General features: G+C 36.9%; 1 protein-coding gene across 2 annotated transcripts in view; it reads left to right on the plus strand.

Annotated features, from left to right (window-relative positions):
- PEX5L (peroxisomal biogenesis factor 5 like) overlaps positions 1-22,326 on the plus strand; it is a 40,196-nt gene extending 17,870 nt beyond the window's left edge. For both annotated transcript variants that reach the window (XM_075157656.1, XM_075157657.1), the window contains 10 exons: positions 85-211; positions 1,368-1,464; positions 7,548-7,643; positions 14,180-14,296; positions 15,239-15,382; positions 16,255-16,325; positions 17,530-17,727; positions 19,501-19,666; positions 20,039-20,196; positions 20,928-22,326. In XM_075157656.1, coding sequence (XP_075013757.1) covers positions 85-211; positions 1,368-1,464; positions 7,548-7,643; positions 14,180-14,296; positions 15,239-15,382; positions 16,255-16,325; positions 17,530-17,727; positions 19,501-19,666; positions 20,039-20,196; positions 20,928-21,129 — 1,376 coding nt within the window. In that variant the 3' untranslated portion in view covers positions 21,130-22,326. The remainder of the gene's footprint in view (positions 1-84; positions 212-1,367; positions 1,465-7,547; positions 7,644-14,179; positions 14,297-15,238; positions 15,383-16,254; positions 16,326-17,529; positions 17,728-19,500; positions 19,667-20,038; positions 20,197-20,927) is intronic.
- The last annotated feature ends 300 nt before the right edge of the window (positions 22,327-22,626 follow it).

Consider the following 22,626-nt stretch of genomic DNA (forward strand, 5'->3'; position numbering starts at 1 on the left):
TTTCTCTATAACTTACATTTAACAGAGGAGATAAAATTTTCTGCAGTAGTTTCTTTAAAAGATTCATATTTTCTTATTTTTCAGTTGATATTCAGACACAGATAGAGAAATGGGATGATGTCAATTTTCATGGGGACAGGAGTAGCAAGGTCCACCCTTCTACAGAGCGAACATCATCATCATCCAGAGCTCCATCAAAAGAGCTTTTATGGTAAAACTTTTTGCTTTCCTTACAAAAATATTTCCAGTCCAGCTTTCTTAATTCACAGAAACGCTTGCTTGATGATAAGTCATATTATTAAATCTGTTATGATTACATTAAATGTGTTCAAGCAGACATTTTGGACAATATATCATAAGCCAGTACACTGTAAAATGACATTTTGCCAGTAATTTTTAATGCTGCGAAAAGTAGCAGGTGCCATTACTAAATAAATGGTGGTGAGAATTCTACAGAGGCATGCAGTGATCCAAAACCAACTACAAACATGTGAGTAAAATGAGTTCAAAATGATATGTGGCAGTGATTTGACAGTCACTGGGTATCCAGTGTATTTTGGTTTTGCTACCAAGAATTTCTGTGTATAACTGGAAGAGGCAAGATAAAATATCCAAGCCAAGTATTACCTCTTTCATGCAGTTCAACTAAAATTGCAGGGGATGTAAATAAGGGAAGAATTGGACTTTGCCTTTGGGAACAGTTCATGTAGATTAATTCTGCTGCCTTCTTGATATGTAAGCAACACTCATTCACTACATTACACATGACCATAATTAGAATTTTCATACGCTATAAGCAATTTTCTGACCAAATGATGCTTATCCTGCCCTTTATCTGGGCGTTTCATTAACTTAGAGCTTTACACAAGTTTTGCTCAGTTAACTTGATTTTGGTCTAGAGGGTTTCATTTTCTAGGAAGAAAGAATATTAGCGTATTGTGGCACAAAAATGCACATATGCCAAGGTGAATTCTTGTAATGTGGTGGTTGATTCTTAGACACCGATTGCAGGTACAGTCTTGTGTCGTTGCCTAACCTCATTTTGCCTGGCTATGAAATAGAAGCATAGTAGAGGCAAACTCTGAATTCCACTATACTAGTTTCATGCCAATATACACCCAGGGCTCTACTGGTGAATCAGGCCTGACTCTGTTCTGTTGTATTAACTATTGTCTGCATGCTACTGAAAAGCGTAAGAGTGAACACTGAGAACACTGAGAAGGGTCCAGGCACTTTTGATAACTGCAAGTTAAACAATTAAGTTAAAAGAAATAACCTAATTAATCAGTATGTGCTTATGAACCTGAAAGACGTAAGGCAGCATGTCTTAGTGTGCAGTGAAGAGTATGTAAATGCATTATTTCTAGGTCCACAGAAAACAGATCACAGTCTGAGCTGACTAACGTCAAGAGTACCTTGGACTCTGATTCAACGTCAGAATTAGAACTTGCACCTGGAACACAGGTAAGAGGATTTGGTAGATTTAGTAACAATAAAAAGTCAAGTAGGAATTGTACCACTGGCTAACCGTTCACATTCTGGAGGAACTATTTAAGGGCTATTTTCAGGATCATCAGTTAAAAGATTCGTACAGCCAAATCCTCACACAACTTCCAAATTAATATATTATGAAAATAACTTAACTATGTTAGCACCTCAAACATGCAGAGTTTAATAGTGCAGTGAACTGTGGCCTTCCTGTACAGAGACAAAGACTTCAAACTACAATTTACAGTAGCATCATTTTTCCCTTCCTCCATTTCTGAAATTCAAACTTCTAATGGTTCCCTCTCCCTGTAATATATCTATTCTTAAGGTATCTCTGGTCATCCAGAATTGGGAAAGGCTAAGGAATACAGGAAGGAATCATTAGACCAACGTTCATTAGCAGTTTATCTCCACAGGTAGGAAAGCAGTCTGATCAAAAGACTTTTTCCTGCTGGAAAAGGAACTTTAATACGGAGGGGTCTGGGCTGAAGGTTTGTAAATTTGCCCAATTCCACTGTGGTATTGTATATTGGACAGGACCGTGTGGAAATGATTACTTAGAGCTGTATGGTTTTAGATATGTATGTATGCATATATATGTGCAAATACACATTTATATATGCATTCACATAGATGAAGTTGCTTATATACCTTTTTTCCTGCTTCTTATTTTTTAACTGAAAGATTTCAAGTTCAGCCAATGCCACTGGCAGGGGGAGAGAGAGAGGTGTTTGGTAGATTAACTTTTAGTTGAAAATAATTTTATCCTCTTTGACAGCTATTTTTAGGCCTGAACTTCAAAACCTTTCTGTCAGATGGAAAATCTGGAAATTAATGGAAAATAATAGCCTCATTTGAAAATGGAAAAATGAGACACTAAAATGCCAAATGTCTTTCCCGAGATCATGCACCAGTTTTGGCAGAACATAGAAATAGAACCCAGTTATCAGGATCCATCCCTGTGTTTTGGTTAGGAAAATCTCCTTTACTTCCTTGACATCTCTACGTTACAAACAGGATTTTTTTTTCCCTTTGGAAAGCCTAACACTAGTTGTAATGCATGATATCCTTCCTTTCTGTGCAATAGGTTTATACTTCTTAGTAATGGAAAAGATCTATTGCATAATGTCATCCACTTGAGATGGACAGCATGTTTTCACATGCTTTGTCCAGCTTATCTTTAAGTACCTCTAACCCCTTTTTAGGAGGCTGTTCCTCAGCCTAATAGATCTAGATGCCAGGAAGTTTGTGCTTAACTGAGATGTGTGTAAATCGAGTAGACACAGAATTTAAGTGCTGTGACTTTCTGTAAAAGCAGTTTATCTTTCACTAGAATAACTACAGAAGCAAAAATCCACGTTTTTAATTCAGTATCAGTTCAGTCAGTTGAGGCTCCACATTATTTTGTAAAATGACTGGTATTTCAAAATTTAAAAATGTGAAGTTGAATCAGCCAACTTGAAAAAGAAGCAGAGTATAAAATTCTTATCTGTTGTTCTGGTATATTTCATGGTTTGTTTTTTTTTATCATAAGCTGCTTTTTTCAAACTTGTGATCCACTGAAATCATGAAATGTTGTTAAACTGGTAATTAGCAGTGCAGAGAAATGACCTGAAGAGAGATTGCATTCTTATTCTAGGTAGTTTACTTAGAAATTTAGTATTTTCATTCACTGCCTGCTTCATCCTGCTTATACTTGGACTGTCAAAGTTGTCAGGTTCTAACAAACAGGCTCATCTGTCTTGACTGAGTTCTTATCTGCTTGTAAAAGAAATCACGTTACAGCTTTTATCAAAGCTTATGTTTTCCATACTTTGTCCGCTATAGATCTTGCCTGTCTCATTTAAGGGTAACCTTTGCATATGCAACGGATTCTGCCATACCCTAAAGATTTCATCTTGTCAAACTTGCTGCAGTTTTCCATCAGCAATTTCTCAATCACCTTCATCACTCATCTTTGACATGTTAGATTTAGTTCCTCAGAGTGAAATACTAAGTAACTAGGTCATATTTTCATTAAAATTATGCAATCTTCTTAACAAAATCCTGTGTTTACCAGCGGTTATGCCAATACAAAATCACAAAGGCAAGCTTTGAATTAAGAAATGTGTTTGAAGGCTGGAATGGGCAATAGCATGGTGGCTGTCACTGGATGTGGCCGTCTTGCTTCTCAGTATTCTACTCACATCACATGTTACCTATTATTAACTCTAAACTGCATTGGCCCAAACTATCTTTGTTCTTTCTTTTATCTGCCATGCTGGAAAGTTCCTTGTTACGCTTTTATTAGTATTGAGATACCCTACAGTGTTTAGGGGTTTTTGAAGGTTTATTTTTTCTCTTATAATTACAAACTGCAGGGGGAGATAATATTCAATTGTATATGCATAAAGTCTGCTCATATTTTAACTCTCTAAATGCAGTTTCAAACTTGGGCCTCCCTGGACATTTTAGATATTTTATTGCTCACTCAGAATGTGTACACAAAAACCCTGACATTCTAAAAAACTGTACCCAATTCTAATATGTCAGCATTCTTGGACAAAGATATAGCGCAAAGCCTGTAAACCTTAGAAATCTGCAGTTTGGGGCAACAACATTTAGAATGCAAAATTTATTCCCCACTACTCCCAAATAGCTACAGTAAGACTAATGGCCCTAGCTCTCCTCGGATGTGCCAGTTACTCTAACGAAATGAAAGTTACAAGGGACAGATTTAGCTCATTATTTGAAGACCTGCTCAAAAGTTAAGACTATAATTTAAGCCTCTCACCAACAGTTAAGGTCCAACAGCACATAAGCAGACTACAAGCGCAGGAAAGTGTGTGCAAATGCATTGGAATGGAAGATTTTGTCCCTGAAGACAGCAGCCAGTGATCAGCTACAGCACCTCCATTGTAGAGTGGTGAGCATATCAAACCACAGTGTATGCAGAGTGCCCATGCCTCAGACATACCCATTCCACCCTGACCCATACCCCACCTTGCGCTCCCCTTAAGGGAGGCAGCTGCAGGGTCCCACCCCATCACCAGCTGGAGATGTGAAAGTCTCCAGTGCTGGCACTCCATTCCCATCCCCTCTCTTCCTGCACTAGCGAAAGGCAGCATGTTCCTTATATGTGGGGTCTTCCATTTCTGGGTATCACAACTCAGAATATGACTCTGCATTGCCTATATGTAAATGCAGCGTATGTGGGTTTTGTTAATTACTTCTTTTTGCCCTCAACCAGAGGAGGAGAAGGTTTATTTCTGTGGGGATTATGCAGGGACAATGTGTATACTCTGACATGTGGCAGAGGAGGGGACTTCTGTGCCTCTTGTCCTCTTCTCTCTCGCCTCTCTACTGCCCCAACAAGCTCACTCTCCCATTCTGCAGTACTACTCAGTCTGAACATCATGATTTACAGTATTGTCCTTGACCTAAGGAAATTGCAGTCACTGGAAACAAAAGATTAGAAAGCGGAAGTAACCAAACAGTTTGCAAGAGCCAACTCGTAAATAATGAAAAGGCTAGGAACATAATTAATGTCTATCAACAGAGTTTTGTGTCAAGAAAACCAAATTTAATTCTTTGATCAGATTACAGGTCGGGTTGATATATGTTGCTGTGTGATATTCTGCAAGATGTTTGAATTAATGTACCATATTCTGATTTTAAAATTAGCACCATAGAATACGAATAAAGCAGCTGTTAAACAGATTAAAACTGGCTAACGTAAGTTCTCAAGGACAGTAGTTATCTACTAGGAATTGTAATCACATGGGGGTTCTTCTGTGATTGCAAGGAGAAACCATGATCTTCAATATTATTGATCTGAAAATAAATATGCAAGCCATTCCTGATAAAATTTGCATATGATGCAACAGTGGAATGAAAAAAAATTAAATAAAAGAGTCCTAAAAATGAGCTGGTGACCAAGACATCTGTATAAATACATATTTCAATACAGTCGCTTGAAAATCATACATTTCAGAACAAGAATGCAGGCTCTACTTACAACACCCTGCTGGAAAGCAATTTGAAAAGAATCTATGGCTCAGAGTGTACGAGGATGTCATCATGAGTGCTCCCTGTGCAGTACTGTGGCAAGAAGAGCATGTAGATGCAGACATAACTAGTGGGAGATAGGAGATCACCTGATTTCTGTATAGAGAAACAGCAAGACAGGTACTGGAATATAGGGTTCACTTTGGTTGTCTGTATGGCTATAAAACAAATAAAGCTATAAAAATATAAAGAGGGAGAGTAAAAGACACACAAAAAAATCTGAATAAAATGCCTCATAATGAGATAATTTAAGATCTCAACCTCTTTATATAATTTAAAAGACAATTAAAACTTGATTACATTCATCAGTATCTTTCCACAGAGAAAATAAGGAGTACCAAAAAGTGCTTTAAACTACTGGAAAAAGAATAAGAAGTGATAGTTGGAAACTGAAATTAAAATTAATAAGAGAAACAAGGAGGACAATCAGACAAATTTGCAAACAAAGTGATAAGATTAAGGTCTCTTCATAACTTTAAATTAAATCCAAGCACCTTCCTCAAAGACATATATTCCAGACAACCTCAATTTATTCTCTGTGGAATGTCAGTTTCATCCTGTGGATGTTGAGTGACAAATACTGTCATGTGATGTATAGACAAACGGATGATTTGAATCAATTATCTCTTCTGCCCTGAATTCTATTAATATGTACAATAACTGTTTTGTGTATAGGATTGGTTTTTGGAATGTTTTCAATGACAACCTGAAATCTCTTCCTGGCCTCACCAAACGAAAAAATATTTTCCAAACAACACGGACCAGAGGTAGTAGATGTGAAAACAGAAACAATAGATCCTCAGTGTAGACCTTCCCTCATGCTCTGCGCTGCCTGACACTTGCAGCAGAGTCCAGAAGCCAACACAGAAGAACGCACAGAGTGACCCCCCTCTGCGCTCCTCACAGAAATCGTGCTGTATCGTTTTTTTCTAACCGTATGTGTGTCATCAACTCAGTATACATTTCAGTCATCAATCTTACCTGAGAGACCAGAAACTTTAGGGCTAGATTGACAAACAAATGTCATCTTTCTAGGTAAAAAACCATGCGTGTACACAGACAGACATTCGTGTTTGACCATGCATTGCACATTACTTATATGAACACTCAGGAATATATTGGGTGTTTCATCCCAGCAGTGCACATTCCAACACTTGCAGATACAGCCCAATGAGTCTGAAGTGAGCAAAATTAGTCTTTTAGCAATGTGGCTCACGGAAATTTAATATTACAAGTACCGTCATCAGAAATATAATCATGTAAATTAATGCAATTGGGACCATGGTCAGGCAAATGGCTAATGAGTTTAACCTCTGACAAACACGAGGGAAGGGATTAGCAGTCAAAACTCTGTTTAGCAAGATTAGGCCACTTTGTGCTTTTTTGTACCATCACTGAATGCTGTTTGGTTTTGTACTGTGCCTTTTGTCCAAAAAGAAAAAATATGTTTTTAATAAAAGAATAGGGACAAACTTGTTATGTACTTCCAATGGGATCGACTGATAGTAAGGCATAGAAAAGAGAGCTGCTGATTATAAAAATGGATTTGTCCTTCCAGCAAAATCCATAGCAAACCTGGCTCTCCAATGTGATCCCAAAGCAGAACCTGAAAGAAAAACACAAAATGTACAAGAAAATTAGATGCTTTCTTCCTGGAGCATAGTGAGTAGAATGCGTTGTCACAGTCATAATACAGGAGTAGGAATAATTAAGGTACAAAAAGGTCAGCCCTTCCCTTTGTAGCCCAACTCTTGCATTGTCTTTTCTTGGATGTCTCTTTATCTTTCATGCATCTTGAGTGAAAAGAAAAACCTGGAAAAGATAAATTATTCTGCTTCCCATGAGGAATGATCTCTGCTACAGTGCAAGAGAATTCAGAGGAATTCATGCAAGGACACAACTAGTTTTGCCCAAGAAAAAGGCCATTTGGGGCTCTAGGCAATTAAGGAAATAACTCAGAAATGTGGCAGAGAGCATATCATCCCTTTCTGATTTATTCTTTTATTTTTTAGGCACGATCAACTAAGGAGCAGCGTTGGGGAGCGCCTCTTCTCTCCAGAAATCACTCCTTGGAGGAGGAATTTGAAAGAGCAAAGGCAGCTGTTGAGGTATTACTTCATTTACTGTTTTCATTTTCAGCTAATGTTCTACGGATTTGTTATTCATCTTGCAGCACAAGTATAGGAGAAAGTTGGAACTGGATTATTTAAAGTAGAGAAAAGATACGTTTCTTACTTAAAATAGCAGTTTCTCTCTTAAAAAAAAAAAAAAACAACTTAGCTATAAATGAAGATTAGATGGACCAACTTTTCAAGTTCCATTTTGTATTGCAAGTAGGTCAAGAAAAATTCTCCATAAATGTAAGTACTTCCAAACTGAAACTATAAGAGTAAAGCATATTTTTCCGCAGCAATGGAATGTGTGCAATCAGTTATTTAAGCTCAGACATAAACCATACTCCACAGTGAAACTGGAATTCAGAATCATTGATAAACAGAATGATTACTTGCTGTAATGGGTAACTGCACATATAGCAGTAACCATGCACCAATGCATCTTTATAATTAGTGGCAGAATGTTAAACACAGGAGTACTCTCGTTTCCTGGTAAATCTATATAGTTTGAAAAGGTGCAGGTATTTGGGTAGTTCTCCTATTGTGCTTCTGTTTTTTTCACCAACTACTACTTTTCCAACACGAAAAATGCCTCTTGACTGTTGTCTATACCACTAGTCCCAACTGAAATCCTGATCCTGTCTAAAGGCAAGGTGGCATACACTTTTTTTAACAGAATCCAATAAAAAATTAGATACAAGCATCAATCTTGAGCAGCATATCTTCTCAGGGGTTCAGTCAGTAACCCTTCAAAATCCCATCGCCATAAAGAGCCAAAACAGCTGCATCCCACCGAGGACAGAAGTTCAGGCTGAATTATGTAACAGCTACTGAAATGAGTTTTTAGAGTGGAAAGGATGAGGCTGTGAAGCCAATTTCTCAAAACTGATTATTTTTAGCATGAACTACAGTCTCTTTAGTTTCCAAACATGTCGAACACTTTAGGGATATTTGGGTTTAGATTTAAATTTTAGTGTCTGTATTTTAATACTCCTCTAAAGTTTTATATCATTGTTGGCAGTTGAACTATTCTAGATTAATATTGGTTGATTACACACAAAACTAGGCCTAAATCATATGCTGGCTTCTAGCTAGAAACAGAATTTCTTATTTAAGAAATTAATTTGATTTGTAGGGTTTTTTCATTATATGCTAAGGTAAGATCCTAAGAAACCATTCTACCATGGTTTCTTAGGATCTTATTGCACACTAAAAAACTCTTGTATCAGCGTACCAGGCTAAGACGGACACAATCAGTAAGGCAGCTGTTTTATAAACTATACACAGAATGCATTTTTCATATATTTTCTGAGTATGTTGTTCTTTCCTGATCAAATAGATTCTTTATAAAAAACTGCTGGTGACGCACAATAGGTTTTTTGATGTCACACATCATACACATTTGCTCCAGGCAGGAAAGGAGAGACTTGCTTTCAAATTGCCACTGCTTAAAATGCTCTAGATGTTCCTAATTGCACTGCAGACTGATCCTTAAGGTGGGACGTGTTGTGCTGTAATCTGTGATTGCAACACAGGGAATCTGATGATGAACATCTCTGCATTATGGTTAGTGGTTAAGCAAATGATGTCAGTACTCTTGCCATTGCCAGAAACCATGGGTGATGGGGAGTTCCCAGACATTCAGCAGAAAGAAAAATGAGTTGAGGTCAACAACAGATTACAAGACTTCATTGAATTACTTTACAAAGTAAGGAGGAGAAAATATTGTAAAAAAAAAACATTGCACATTAAAAGGTCATTCTGAGGCAACAGAGACAGGTTGTTAAAATGCTTTAATGTAATCTCAAAAACAGCTATTAAAACGAATCTAATTAAATGTTTCCCTAACTGTGTAGCTGGCAGTCTTAAGTTATTAAAACAGAAACTTGGACCAGGTATTTAAAATGTAAAGGAAAGGATTTTTCAAGACCTTATAGAGCAGTTATTGCCATTTGCATATGAAAAGAGCTGGATTTTCATCCTAGCTAAAATGAAGTGGTAAGAAAGCTAGAGTGATTGAAATAAATTGCAACCCATTTCAGAAAGATTAGTGCTTTCTTAAGCGGAGAATAGATGCAGCTCAAAAATTCATCTTTTAGGCTTTGGATGTTTCTGTAATATTCTTCAACTGGGAAAGCTCCAAGTGGTAAGATTAGCCAGAAAACTGATCAAGAAAAGGAAGCAAATCTCAGGTTCTTTATGGCCTAGTTTGAAAGGAATTAATTAACAATTCAGTAAATGAAGACACCAAACTTCATCCTCCACCCAGTATTCACTTTAGAGCTTTGGGAATGGTTTTAAGATGTCAAACTTTGAGATTAATGAAGATCTGTGAGGTAATTCTTTCTTAAGAAGGTTTAAAGATGTCTATTGGGGTATCTTTTAAGAATAAAGACCTAAGTAAAATAGCTTTTTTACTAGAGAGGGTCCTGATTCACTTGCAGTGATTGGGTGCTTGCAGACTTGCCTACCCTTTCTGTCACTCTGGAAATTGGATTTAATTTTTGCCTCATCCCTTTGCTATACATGTGAGGGAAGCACAAATAGCCTAAAGTCTTCATGACTTCCAAGTGCCATATGAAATATGTTTTAACGGAATCCTTCTAATAATTAGCTGTGTTTTACCAAAAATTGGTACTTCTTAATTTTTTAAAAATGCCAGCATGGGGATTCAGATCCATTCTGTACTTATATTCTGTTAAAACAATTGTCTTATCATCCATGTCCTATTGGTAATGAATTAGAATAAATAAAAATGAAACCAAGAAAGTGCAAAAACTTCCAACTGAGAAATGTCTCAGAGATGGAAAAAAAGCAATTTGATATCTTCTTATTCCATGTTTCCCTGATGTGGAGATAAAACTGCAGATGCCACACTGTTTTGTGAGCTTACGCAAAAGAAATTTTGAGCCGTCCTTCTCAGCATCATTTTGTTTACAACATCATGTCACATGAGCCATCTGCTGTATAATATACTGTTATGAAGCATCAGAACATATTACAACTAAATTATGTGACAATAGTAGGAAAAAGATGGGATTAATTTATTCCAGCCTAGGAAAACATAGTCCAGAATCATCAGCTTTGTGGTTCCCATGAATACCGGTTAGAATCCTTTCTGTACCTATGATATTCCTGTCTCACTGTTTCAACATCCCTTCTGAATGTTCCTAAGACTGCCTAAACCATATTTTAAATTGGGATCTAGGAGCTTTAGTCATTCAGGTGCATTTTATTTGGTACTCTCTCAAATCACAATGGGAAACTTTTCTTGATATACATTTTTTATCTCTAAACTTTACTAAAAAGGCATACTTCAAATTTTGCTTTGAGAAGATACCAGCTAAGGAAATCTTATGTAGTTAGCAAATAAGTTTAACTTATTGTGTCTTTCACATTGAAGAGTATGTTGATGCAGTAAATCAAAGAAAGAACAACCACAGAACCTTTTTTTCTTATGCATTGGTCAAGAAGGAACATTGCAAATTAATTTTTGGCAATACAGGACAGGCAAAATTCTATTGTTAAAGTTATGAAAATAGGTAAGTTTAGAAATTAGCCAGCAATATTCAGAAAGTACACCCCACCCCCCCTTCACTGTATCATAGGAAGTAAAGAGCCTGGAAATATTTTGCTTCCCATTTGTTTAACTGCTTCAGCATATTTTTAAATACTAAGAGTAAAAATAGCCTCTCTGACAAAATGCAGAATATTCTGCTTGGAAGTAGTCAGATGGTATGAACGTTTTTCCTGGTTGTCATTCCACTTAACTGCTGCAGATGATCTGAGAACGTGTTAAATGTGCTCAACTGGTCTGAAAACTTTTTGTATGTCCAAAACTTTTTGTATGCCAGCATTAAGGTAGCAAAAACATGGAAATGAAGTAATTAGCACCAGTAACATAGCAAGTAGAGTTAAAATTAGATCTAGGAGTCTTGATCCAAAGCCAGATTTTCAGAAACACTCAATATTAATTTAACCCTCCTGCCACTGAAGTCAATGAAAAAATTGCTGGAATAGACTCAGACCTTTAACAAAGACTGTGTAATATTTATGGTCCTCTTCCTCAAGGACATTAAACTGCTTTGCTATTGACATTGTCATGGCAATATTATAGAATTTTATCAGTTGCCATAATTTATCCAGTTGCTCAGTGCAGCTTTGCCATACCAGTTTCAGAACCCCCACATGCTGGATGTGCTCAGAAAGCTGTAGCTGGGACTTAAGCCCATTTGGCCCCAACAAGCAAGTCTTTTCTTATAGTTGCAAAATAACAGTTGGGTCCTGGCACGTGTCTAAGTAGCATATAATGAGTTGATAGACTTAATAGCAACGCAGGTCTTCTCCCCATTATATTTTTCCTCCACCTTTGACTCGCTATAGATAGACATTAAGCGTGGCTACTTGAATGCATAGTAATTCATTAGCTTTGTAAGTCGAGTATGCACACAGTGAACTTCCGTGTGAATTATAAATATGTAATTAAGCAGCAGAATTTGAACATAAGACCTAAATGCTTGCTTACAATCTGCAGAAATGTGATTGTTTAAAAAGGCATTACTAATTACTTTTCAATATTAATCCATAGAAAAGGAAAAGGAAAATTTCCACTCCTTTACCTCATCCTGAATCTCAGAATTACTACTGGTAAAACCAAGGTCAAGTAATTTTTTCTTCAATGCAGTGCAGATTTGCACTGAATGCAAAATAGTTGATAGAGACATCTGTTGAACAGGATAGTTTAAGGGATTCAAGTGCCTCTGGTCATGGCTAAGAGTAAAAGAGGGAGCAATCCAATTTATTATCCTAGCCTTTTCAAACCCTAAATGGACATTTCAGCACATTTCAGCACAACTATTTAAAAGACACTATTTCCATCAAATTTGGAGTGAAAGCAAATTTTGAAACCTTGGAAGTTGTTGTTGTGTAACGGAGTTGTCATGTTCTGTTTTGTTCTAATACAAAGAGTGAAATCTCCTCTCCAGGAGTGAATGATTCCCGTTTGTTTCCTAGTCCACAGAGGAATGTAGCAGGTACCTTCACAGATCCAATAATTGCATAATTCAGACAATTCTGAGTCTCCTGGAAGAAAGCGCTGGATATCAGGAGGCACATGCTACAGTAAGAGCCAAAGGGAAATGCCTGTAGATTTCTAGAGAAGGAAAGCACCTTAACATTTGTAAAGAGCCTTATGATTTACAGCAACCACACCTACTGTTAGCCAGTGCAAGTCCTCCTAATCCTTCACACCTAGTCTCCAATGTTCTTGTTGCTAACTCATTCTAGATCTTTTAATAGTCTGTGCTTTCCTTTTTCCAAGTGCCTAAGAAGGAGGGTTGTAGCAAGTCATGCAATCACAGACTAAGCTCTATTTTTGCAAATCATGCCTGGCTGTGGAGCAATAGCAAAGCAGTCAGTCTTGTAATGAAGATTCAGACAAAACTATCTGAACCAGTTTATAATACCTTCAGTTAATTTTGATTAGCACCTCACTCTCAAATAGTTCTGTCTAAACCTCAATAGAATTATTTGTGCTGTTGTCTTTGACATAAATAAGCTGAGAAACTGTGCCCTCAGTAGTGTCAGTTCACTGGGATTCTGGCCATGACCTTGTAGAAACTGGAGAACTTTGCAAAGGCTCGTAGTGCTGAGCATATATTCTGCTGTGGAACTGCTTTTTAGGGCTTATGACTAATGTGTGGAGGCTGAAAAAATAGCACCTTAACTTGGATTCTCCCCTCTTTTTTTTTTTTCAATCCTATTTCGGTTTCTTGGCATCATTTTCTAGTAGCCACAGTGGTTCCCTCATTCTGGTTGTTACATATCCTAACTCTTATTCTTTTTTCATAATTTCTGTTTCTCTTGTATATGCATTTTTCCCTCTTGTCTTTGAGCTGAATGTTAATCTTACTATACAGTTTTATAATCTCTTATATATTCCTCTCACCAGCACAGTATATGATGCAATATTAAGATTTCTCCACTATGTCAAAAAGCCCCATTTGTTTTAATTTTCTTGTGCAAACACCCTCTGTCTAAGTTTTGCAATTACTCTTTTACATAGTTGAAAATTATGCTGAATATACCAAAGTGGGATGCTTGTTCTTTTTTAAACTGTTTTATCTATTGTTATTTTTTAGTTAGTTTTTGCTTTTTTTCCTTTCCTTTTTTTTTTGGCCAGGGACTAGCAGCATTCATTTCCTTCAAATTTTATATAACAATTTGCTGTTAGCATCAATAAGATGCAGTGTAAGCTGCTGCAAATCCTGCTTCAAATAGAACATACGCTGCCTCTGAGATAAAGAGTTTTCTGTTGACGAAATGCATTCCAATATAAGAGACGAAATTTAATTATACGGAATTCCAAATATGAGCTGTAGTATTTCAGTCAGTATAATTATTAATAGAATTAAAACTGCTCAGCAAAATTGCCAGACTCAGACCACTGGTAGAAAGAAATTAAAACCTTACCATTTTATTTTAAAGTTTTGTTGTTCATTTTCTTCCCCTTTTTCCTGGTTTTCTTCTAGTCAGACACAGAGTTTTGGGATAAAATGCAAGCAGAATGGGAAGAAATGGCTCGCAGAAACTGGATTTCAGAAAACCAGGAAGCAGCGGGGCAAGTCACCATCTCAACCATTGAGAAGGTATCACAAAGTTTTTTAATACGGTACATCCTTCCTGTGAAACTTTGAGATGAGCCTCAGCTATGCAAGGGAACCCAAGAAAACTCTTTGGACATGGAAGCTAATTTTACCCAAAAGAGCTCATCCTCTTTAAATGTCTGTGAGTGGGGTAGATTTAAAAGACCTTACCATAGTGAGAATACATTTAGACTTGCACACTGCCTGAATTCAGCTGAAAGGACCGCAAAGCAAACTGCTGGATTAAGGGCACTTTTGAAGAAGAGCACTTAAGGAAGAGCATCAAATAAAAAAATCTGGGCTGGCACATTCAAACACTGTTGGGGATAGAAATGATAGAGATTCTCTTCTTCATTCCCTCCATTGTATGTTTTAATCTGATTTATACTATGTAGCTGATATTAGCATACACCCTCTACACTGCGGTGGCAAGAAAAGAAAAAGGCAAAATTTAAAGAAATACTAAAATAAACTCAGGTGCTTGCAGCACTGTTCTGTATCTTGAAGGTTATTTGAAGATTTCAGCGTATTAACTGAACAGACATCAGGTTACAAGCACTGCAGGGAGTCAACTGCTTGATGTGTGCTCTTTACCATCAAATTGGACGTACTGGGCTCATGCTAGGTTCAGTTCTGCTTTTATTGCAGTCAGCGTGAGTTGTTGCCATTATCTTTGATGGGAGCAGGAGAGCCCAACATGAGTACCAGTAAGTATAAAAGTAATAATAGAACTAAAGTAAAAATAGAGCGAGCAGAAACATAAATGTCCAGTGATGCTGACTTTTTTCACTTTTTGTCATTGAAATTTCATGGGGGAGCTCATACCATTTTCATAGAACAAGGGATGTTTACGTCCAGTTGGAAAATAATAAGTCATTTAATTTTATGGAGTTGCCATTCCTTGCTACAGTGCTTCATTGTGGGTCCGTTATCTCTCTTTTCCAGGGTTATTATTTCCATACTGAGAATCCCTTCAAAGACTGGCCTGGTGCTTTTGAGGAAGGACTGAAAAAAATGAAAGAAGGTGACCTGCCAGTTACAATCTTATACCTGGAGGCTGCTATTCTACAAGAACCCAATGATGCAGAGGTATTCACTCATGTGCCTTTTACTGATAAAGGAAAAGTGGCCTCCCTTTAGCATGCAATGATGGAATAATTTGGGGGCCCAAGCCTTTGCTAGTCATGACTGACTGAAACAGATTGAACTCTAATGGTGGTTTTGGAATAGTGTATACCTTGAAATAGATAAAGGTGAGCTCTTCATAAGATGGGAATCTATTTTTGAAATTATAGAATTTCCAAGCTGTCATTTAAAATCATTCAAAAGAGACAATATTTCAAACCTTTCCTTCTTTTCCTGATGTTTTCAAACTATTTTTAAACACTGCTATTGAAAAGGTGAACATTTCTGATTTAACAAGAATGTTGACAGATTTTTAAAAGTTATATCAATTTCTGCAATATTGATGTTTTCAATGAGTATATATTTAAAGTCTGTTTTCTGTGAAACATGAAAAATATTTACATTGTAAGTATCTAGGTCTCTTTGAATCTATTGCTACATTAAATTAAGCAGCAATATTTTGAAAAGCAGAGACAATTCCCAGACTCTCTAGAATCCCTTAAGCCTATACAATTTAATAATTGTTCTTCACTGTTTTCCATAAAATTCTAGCAACATTTAAAAGGTACAGTAACACAAATTTAAGAAATCAGCATGTGATCATACATTGACAGAATACCTTTGCATTCATTGATTATAAATATTACCAGGCCCAAAGATATTCAAAACTACACTGATTTGTACTGTTGGTATGCATGCCATAGAAAAATCTGTAGTTAGTCCTTGCCAGATCTGCTATTTTTGTTCACCCCACTGCTTAACAGTGATATTAATTGTAATTCTGCTTGCAGTTGGGCATATATAACAAAATAACACAATGATGATTATTTTTGCAGGCCTGGCAGTTCCTGGGCATAACACAGGCAGAGAATGAAAATGAGCAGGCAGCCATTGTCGCCCTCCAAAGGTAGATGAAGATAATTGTTAAATAAGGAGTCTGATGAGTATTAGGTAATGGAGGCCTAGGTATATTTAACATCATACTTACTTTGTAACATGAAGCATTTATTTAACTAGGTAAAGCATTGACGTAGATACAGAAATCTTCCTCGTGACTTCAGAGGAATGGCTAGTGATTCATATTTCTGTTTTATTAAATAAGTGCAATATCTTGTAATTTAAGTAGTTGCAGAAAAGAAAAGTTACCTGGCCTGACAAACATGAAGTAGGCATAATGCAAATAAAGTGCCTTTTTGATATTCTAGCCACTTGGCATGTTTTCTGTAGTCTGTCCTTTAATGAAGAGGTTTTCTTAATTGGAACGAGCTCTCTTCAGCTGCTGAATATTAAACTGACATTTTTAGGTTGATAGAGATGTGAAGATCACAGTATGCTTGTATGTAAAGTGTCAGTTCCAAAATATCAACATTAGTATTATCTTTCTGTAGTGGGTTTTCATGTTTCCATTTGAAGCAAGTATCCTCTCCGTATTCAATTGCATTAGCAATGTTAACCATCAAGTCATTTCACCTAAGGATACTCTAATTTTTTCATATGTAACTTATTAGCTTACCTGGATAGAAATCCAAGGGGTTGCCTGATTTGGGGCTTGCTCATCCCCACAGTTTTGAAACAAGCAACAGTGATGTTCACAAAATAGACTAGATTCTGTTTTCAGTTAATGGTATATAACTGTAGAAAGACTACTCGACTTGATTGGCTCCAGCTTTATCAAAGAAAAACTGAGAATTCAGGATGACTGAGAAGATTCATAGGGATGGAAGAAATTTTGTCTTCAAAATACTTTTTTGTATAGCTGCAAACCATATTAAACTTGTTTGCTTGAATTTACATAAAGCTTTTCTTTGTTTATTAGACAGATACTATAAAAATGAATCTACCTACATTTACTCATAACCAGAAGGATGAAAACAAAGCTTGTATGCATACGTTTATGTACATATGTGTGTATGCAATGTGCATGCATATATCTGTGTATACATATGCATAATGCACTTACCACAGAAAAATAAGACAAAGTCCTTTCTTTAAAAGTTTTATTGGGTAGACCGTACTTGTGTGAGTGATTTTTTTACACAGATTATTTTGGAAGAATTCAAGAATTGTGTTTGGATAAAAAAAACCTCAATATATTTTTATTTTCTGCCTAGGTGCTTGGAACTACAGCCAAACAATCTAAAAGCTCTGATGGCCCTGGCTGTAAGTTATACTAACACTGGCCATCAACAAGAAGCCTATCAAGCTCTAAGAAACTGGATAAAGCAAAATCCAAAATACAAGTATATAGTGAAAAGCAAAAAAGGGTCCCCAGCACTTACCAGAAGAACATCTAAGACATCAGTTGAAAGGTAAATGCAGTGTAAATCCTGATGGTGGAAATTTTAATGACATCACTAGAAATGATGGTGCATGCTGTGCCCCCTTACTCTGTAAAAGTCCAGCCTGTTCCCTGTGGTGGAAGACTCAATGTCTCTAGTGGCAGGAGTGGGAAGCCAACACAGGACATTTGGTTTAGTGACTGAAGGCTGTATCTTATGCCATCCCTGGAAGTTTAAAGAAAAAAAAACAGAGCCAAAAAGAGATGCTTCCCCTCAATTCCCATCACGTTCCTCTGACCTTGTCTGCTGTCTCTGTATTCCCATATCCCGCATACTCATTCTTCAGCTGCTTCCAAATCCATACCAGGCCTGTATCCTGCTCTACATGTGTGTGTTCTTCCTAGTGTTCATCATATTTTCTGTATCCCAACCAAGCCACTAGAATCCAGGAATGACAGCCATTTTGTAGTGGGACATGGCTTCAGTTCACTGAAAATATTGGGAGGTAGCATCTGCTTGTTTAAAAGCCATTCTGGTTCTAACCAAAGAGAGTGTAGTCATTTTATCTGACTTCAGCCTTGCATGCTGTAATGGGAGCTGGCAGCCATTTTAAATAACAAAAAACTTCATGATTTAGCAGCCCTTCGTCATTATCGGTCAATAAATAAGTATCTCTGAATTGCAAGATGCATGATAAAGTCATTAAAGGCATAAACATGATTTATAGAACTAAAACACTAGGAATATCTCACTGCTTGTCATTTTGAAGACAGGCCTTATGTTTTACCCTTATCACTAACAAAGCCTGGGTTGACAAGATAATTTAGTATAAGCAAAAATAAAATATACAAGTTCTGCTTAATTGCTAAGTGTGTTATTCTACTTTGGCCTCATCCCACTGACGTCTGGTGTTGTCAGTGCAAAGGTTTTATGAAGCCTACAGTGGGTACAGAAGTCTTAAATTTTGGCATCTTTCTTCAGGGGTCTTGGCTAGTCACTTGATCTATTCCTTTTAAGAATGACTACTATTTTTGCCAGTACAGAAACACTTTTATGTCTGAGAAACTCATCCAATTGTAATAGTTTTAACAAGCCTTCATGTTATCTCGCTTGGGTTCACAGCTGCACTTTGACTTCATAGAATCATAGAATCATTTAGGTTGGAAAAGACCTTTAAGATCACTGAGTCCAATGGTTAACCTAACACCGCCAAGTCCACCACTACACCATGTCCCTAAGCGCCACATCTACACGTCTTTTAAATAGCTCCAGGGATGGTGACTCAACCTCTTCCCTGGGCAGCCTGTTCCAATGCTTGATAACCCTTTCAGTGAGGAATTTTTTCCTAATACCAATCTAAACCTCCCCTGGCACAACTTGAGGCCATTTCCTCTCGTCCTATCACTTGTTACTTGGGCGAAGAGACCAACACCCACTTCGCCACAACCTCCTTCCAGCTGGTTGTAGGGAGTGATAAGGTCTCCCCTCAGCCTCCTTTTCTCCAGGCTAAACAACCCCAGTTCCCTCAGCAGCTCCTCATAAGACTTGTTCTCTTCATTATATAGGTGAAATTCATTATATAGGTGAACATTGTTATTTCAGACATGAGTTTACGACAGCACCTGGAAGTAAATCTTTGCCATGATGAAGTTGAAGATTATTATTTTATTTTCAAATTTTAGGAGTATAGCACTTCTGATACATCCACTACAAGGATTTTAATTTCTGGCTATGCAATCAATATTGCAATATTTGTAAAGAACTGTAAGATGGAACTTTAAGTTATTTTTCACCCTTGTCTAGCTCATTACTTGAAGAAGTAAAGGATTTGTACCTGGAGGCTGCTCACCAGAATGGTGATATGATAGACCCTGACTTGCAGACAGGACTTGGAGTTCTTTTCCACCTGAATGGAGAATTTAACAGAGCAATAGATGCATTTAGTGCTGCTTTAACTGTTCGGCCAGAGGTACATTTTATGCTTTTACATTTTTAAGAATTTAGCTTTACAGGCCATTTTCTTTCTCCCCTCTTGATCAGGCTAATATTAATGAGATGTCACTTCAGCCATTAAAATTTTAATACCTGAAATAGAAATGTTAATTACAAGACAGTCCCATTTAGAAGCAGATTTATACATGTCCATTTTCTAGCTGTGTGCTGATTAATTGTTCTAGTTATGTAAAGTTGCCTATAATCATGAGTCAGAACCTCACATTCCGTGTCAATTAAGAGAAGATACGATACTGTTATTTTCTGCAGTCCTCCTTACTTTGCAAGCAAAAATGAGCTATTATGTCCCTTTTTGACACCTACAGTAGAAAATTCATTTTCTCACCAGGACTATACATTATGGAACCGTCTTGGAGCAACCTTGGCAAATGGGGATCGAAGCGAAGAAGCTGTCGAGGCCTACACACGTGCTTTAGAAATACAACCTGGCTTCATTAGGTCCAGATACAATTTAGGGATTAGCTGCATAAACCTAGGGGCATACAGGTAAGTTACAAAAATGTGTTAAAAAAAAAAAGTCAGGGATCATAACTACCAGTTAAAATTCATTTTCTAGCTGGAGCTATCCAAGAAAAAAAATAATCAGAATATAGCTACATAATCTCAGCTATTGTAAAATTTTGCAATTATTTTTTACACAGTACTAACAAAGCAATGATACTTTTCTTATATCTACAAATTCTACATAACAGAACTACTCAATTTCTATCAAAAGAATATAAATCCCTCATTCGGCAAGCTGCTTAAGCATTTTTTTAGCTGTAAGTACAAGTACTCTTATTATAATCAGTGGGATTCTTCTTCACACTTAAACTTAGTCCTGAGCTTTTCTAAAAGAAAATATAAGAGCCTGTCTTTAGAAGGAAACTTCAGTTAAACTGCGTCAAGTAGCTAATGCCGTCAAAAACACTTTCAGTACATCCTTCAGGAATCAAGGGTGATATTCCAGAGTCCCAACTGTCAGCTTAAGGCAGTTAAGATGAAGGGGAGCTACACAGCAATGAAGACAATATCCCCAGATGTATGAATAGACCGAGCTCTGCATTACTACAAGCCACATCCACTTGTTTAAAGAAAATCAAGCAAGAATAACACAAAGAGACTGATGAACTGCATTGGAAAATAATATACTTGAGTCTAGCATAGAACTTTAGAAAGTTTTACTCTAGTTGTTAAGCAAATTATATTGCTTGTTTCTTTTTTCTTCTCCCCTACAGAGAGGCTGTCAGCAATTTCCTCACTGCTCTCAGTTTGCAAAGAAAGAGCAGGAATCAACAAGTTCCCTATCCTGCTCTATCAGGCAATATTTGGGCAGCACTTCGAATTGCTCTGTCTATGATGGACCAGCCAGAACTATTTCAAGCTGCCAATGTGGGTGATCTAGACATTCTGTTAAGAGCTTTTAATCTAGAGCCGTAATAAAAAGTATCCACAAATTGGTTAAATTGTATTAGGAAACAAAGAACTGGTTTAATACTCATCTCAAAATGACCACATTTTCCAAAAGATCATGGCTGTAGATCAGTAGGGGAATTCTCTCGGACATTATTCAAAAAGGAAAAGTTCAAAAGCACAAAATATTGTAAATAAATTCAAACTCAAAGGATTGAAATGAGCTGCCACTAATCTGACAAAGCCCTGAACTAGATGAAATAACCATTTCTGAAGAATCTTCATCCCATGCAAGCTGTATGTCTCTATATATACACAGCTATACAGAGAAAAATATATTAAGAACAAACCTAGATAATCGTTATTACAAGTGAGAATGGCAAGCAATGCATCCAAGGAACCTGCTTAGTAGCTCATCGCACTATGCTGACACCACTTTGCCCTACAACGTGGATTCCCTATCCTTTGATTTCTTTGTTGAAATGTCTTCTCAACGTCCATTTTTAACATAGCTCTGAAAATAGATGCATGTAAAATGGATGTATTTTGTTTTGAATATATTTATTAGTTGGCAGTCAAGAAAAGTTTTGCTTCCAAAGGTACCTTGATTCATTTGGGCCCAATTCTGCAGGCTCATAGAGTTGTAAGCCATGTGCAATGTTAAGAGGAACATTGTACATGGAGGCCTATGGGATTAGGCCACGTACATATGGGGAGGCCAAGCGTTGCCAGCAGAAGTGGTAATTTGCACTAGAATTGTTGCTGTTTAAACCAGCTATCTCTGATCTTGGACAGAGTTCGTCTGCTTCAAAGGGGCTCATAGCAGGATCTGCACCTATCTATGTACTTATGCACTTTAATCTTTCTTTTTGTAAAATAGCGCTACGCTTTTATTTTAGTTACTAACAACAGAATGTATAGGATAGCCTTGTTGGCATAAAGGACCAAATATCATTTCCTGAAATGTGATAAGAGGGTTTTCAATATTCTTGTGTTTAAAAATGCAAATACAGTATAAACTGCAATATCTATTAGAAAGATTATTCTATTATGCATTCGTCAGGTACTACACACATACATGCACGTGCATGCACATACATGTTGTATGTGAATTATGTCATTTCATAACATAATAAGCCACAGATCTTTATTGCAAATCAAGAAAAGTCTTCATAGAAGTTAATGCCTGCAGACCATGCTCAAGGGAACGTTTTCTCGGGCGGGGGGGGGGAATCGATCGATGTAATGCTTGTAGGATTGAGACTAAGATTTGATCCTGCTGTTACAGCAAGCAGTAGCAAGTCTCAGTGACCTCCATGATAGCAGACTAAATCCTTAGATAACATCAGTACTTGTAGCTGCTTAAAATGTATATATCTACACCATCTTAATTTTCCCTGATTGGATGAATGGGGAACAGTACTGGGGGCAGTACACTGCCACATGATGAATGTGTCAATCAAAGACAGGAATAGAAATTTTTAAGGAGGTAATTTTCAGTTGTTGACATTTTTAATATTTTTC

The sequence above is a fragment of the Calonectris borealis genome, chromosome 9 (genome assembly GCF_964195595.1).
Source record: "Calonectris borealis chromosome 9, bCalBor7.hap1.2, whole genome shotgun sequence".
Taxonomy (NCBI): domain Eukaryota; kingdom Metazoa; phylum Chordata; class Aves; order Procellariiformes; family Procellariidae; genus Calonectris; species Calonectris borealis.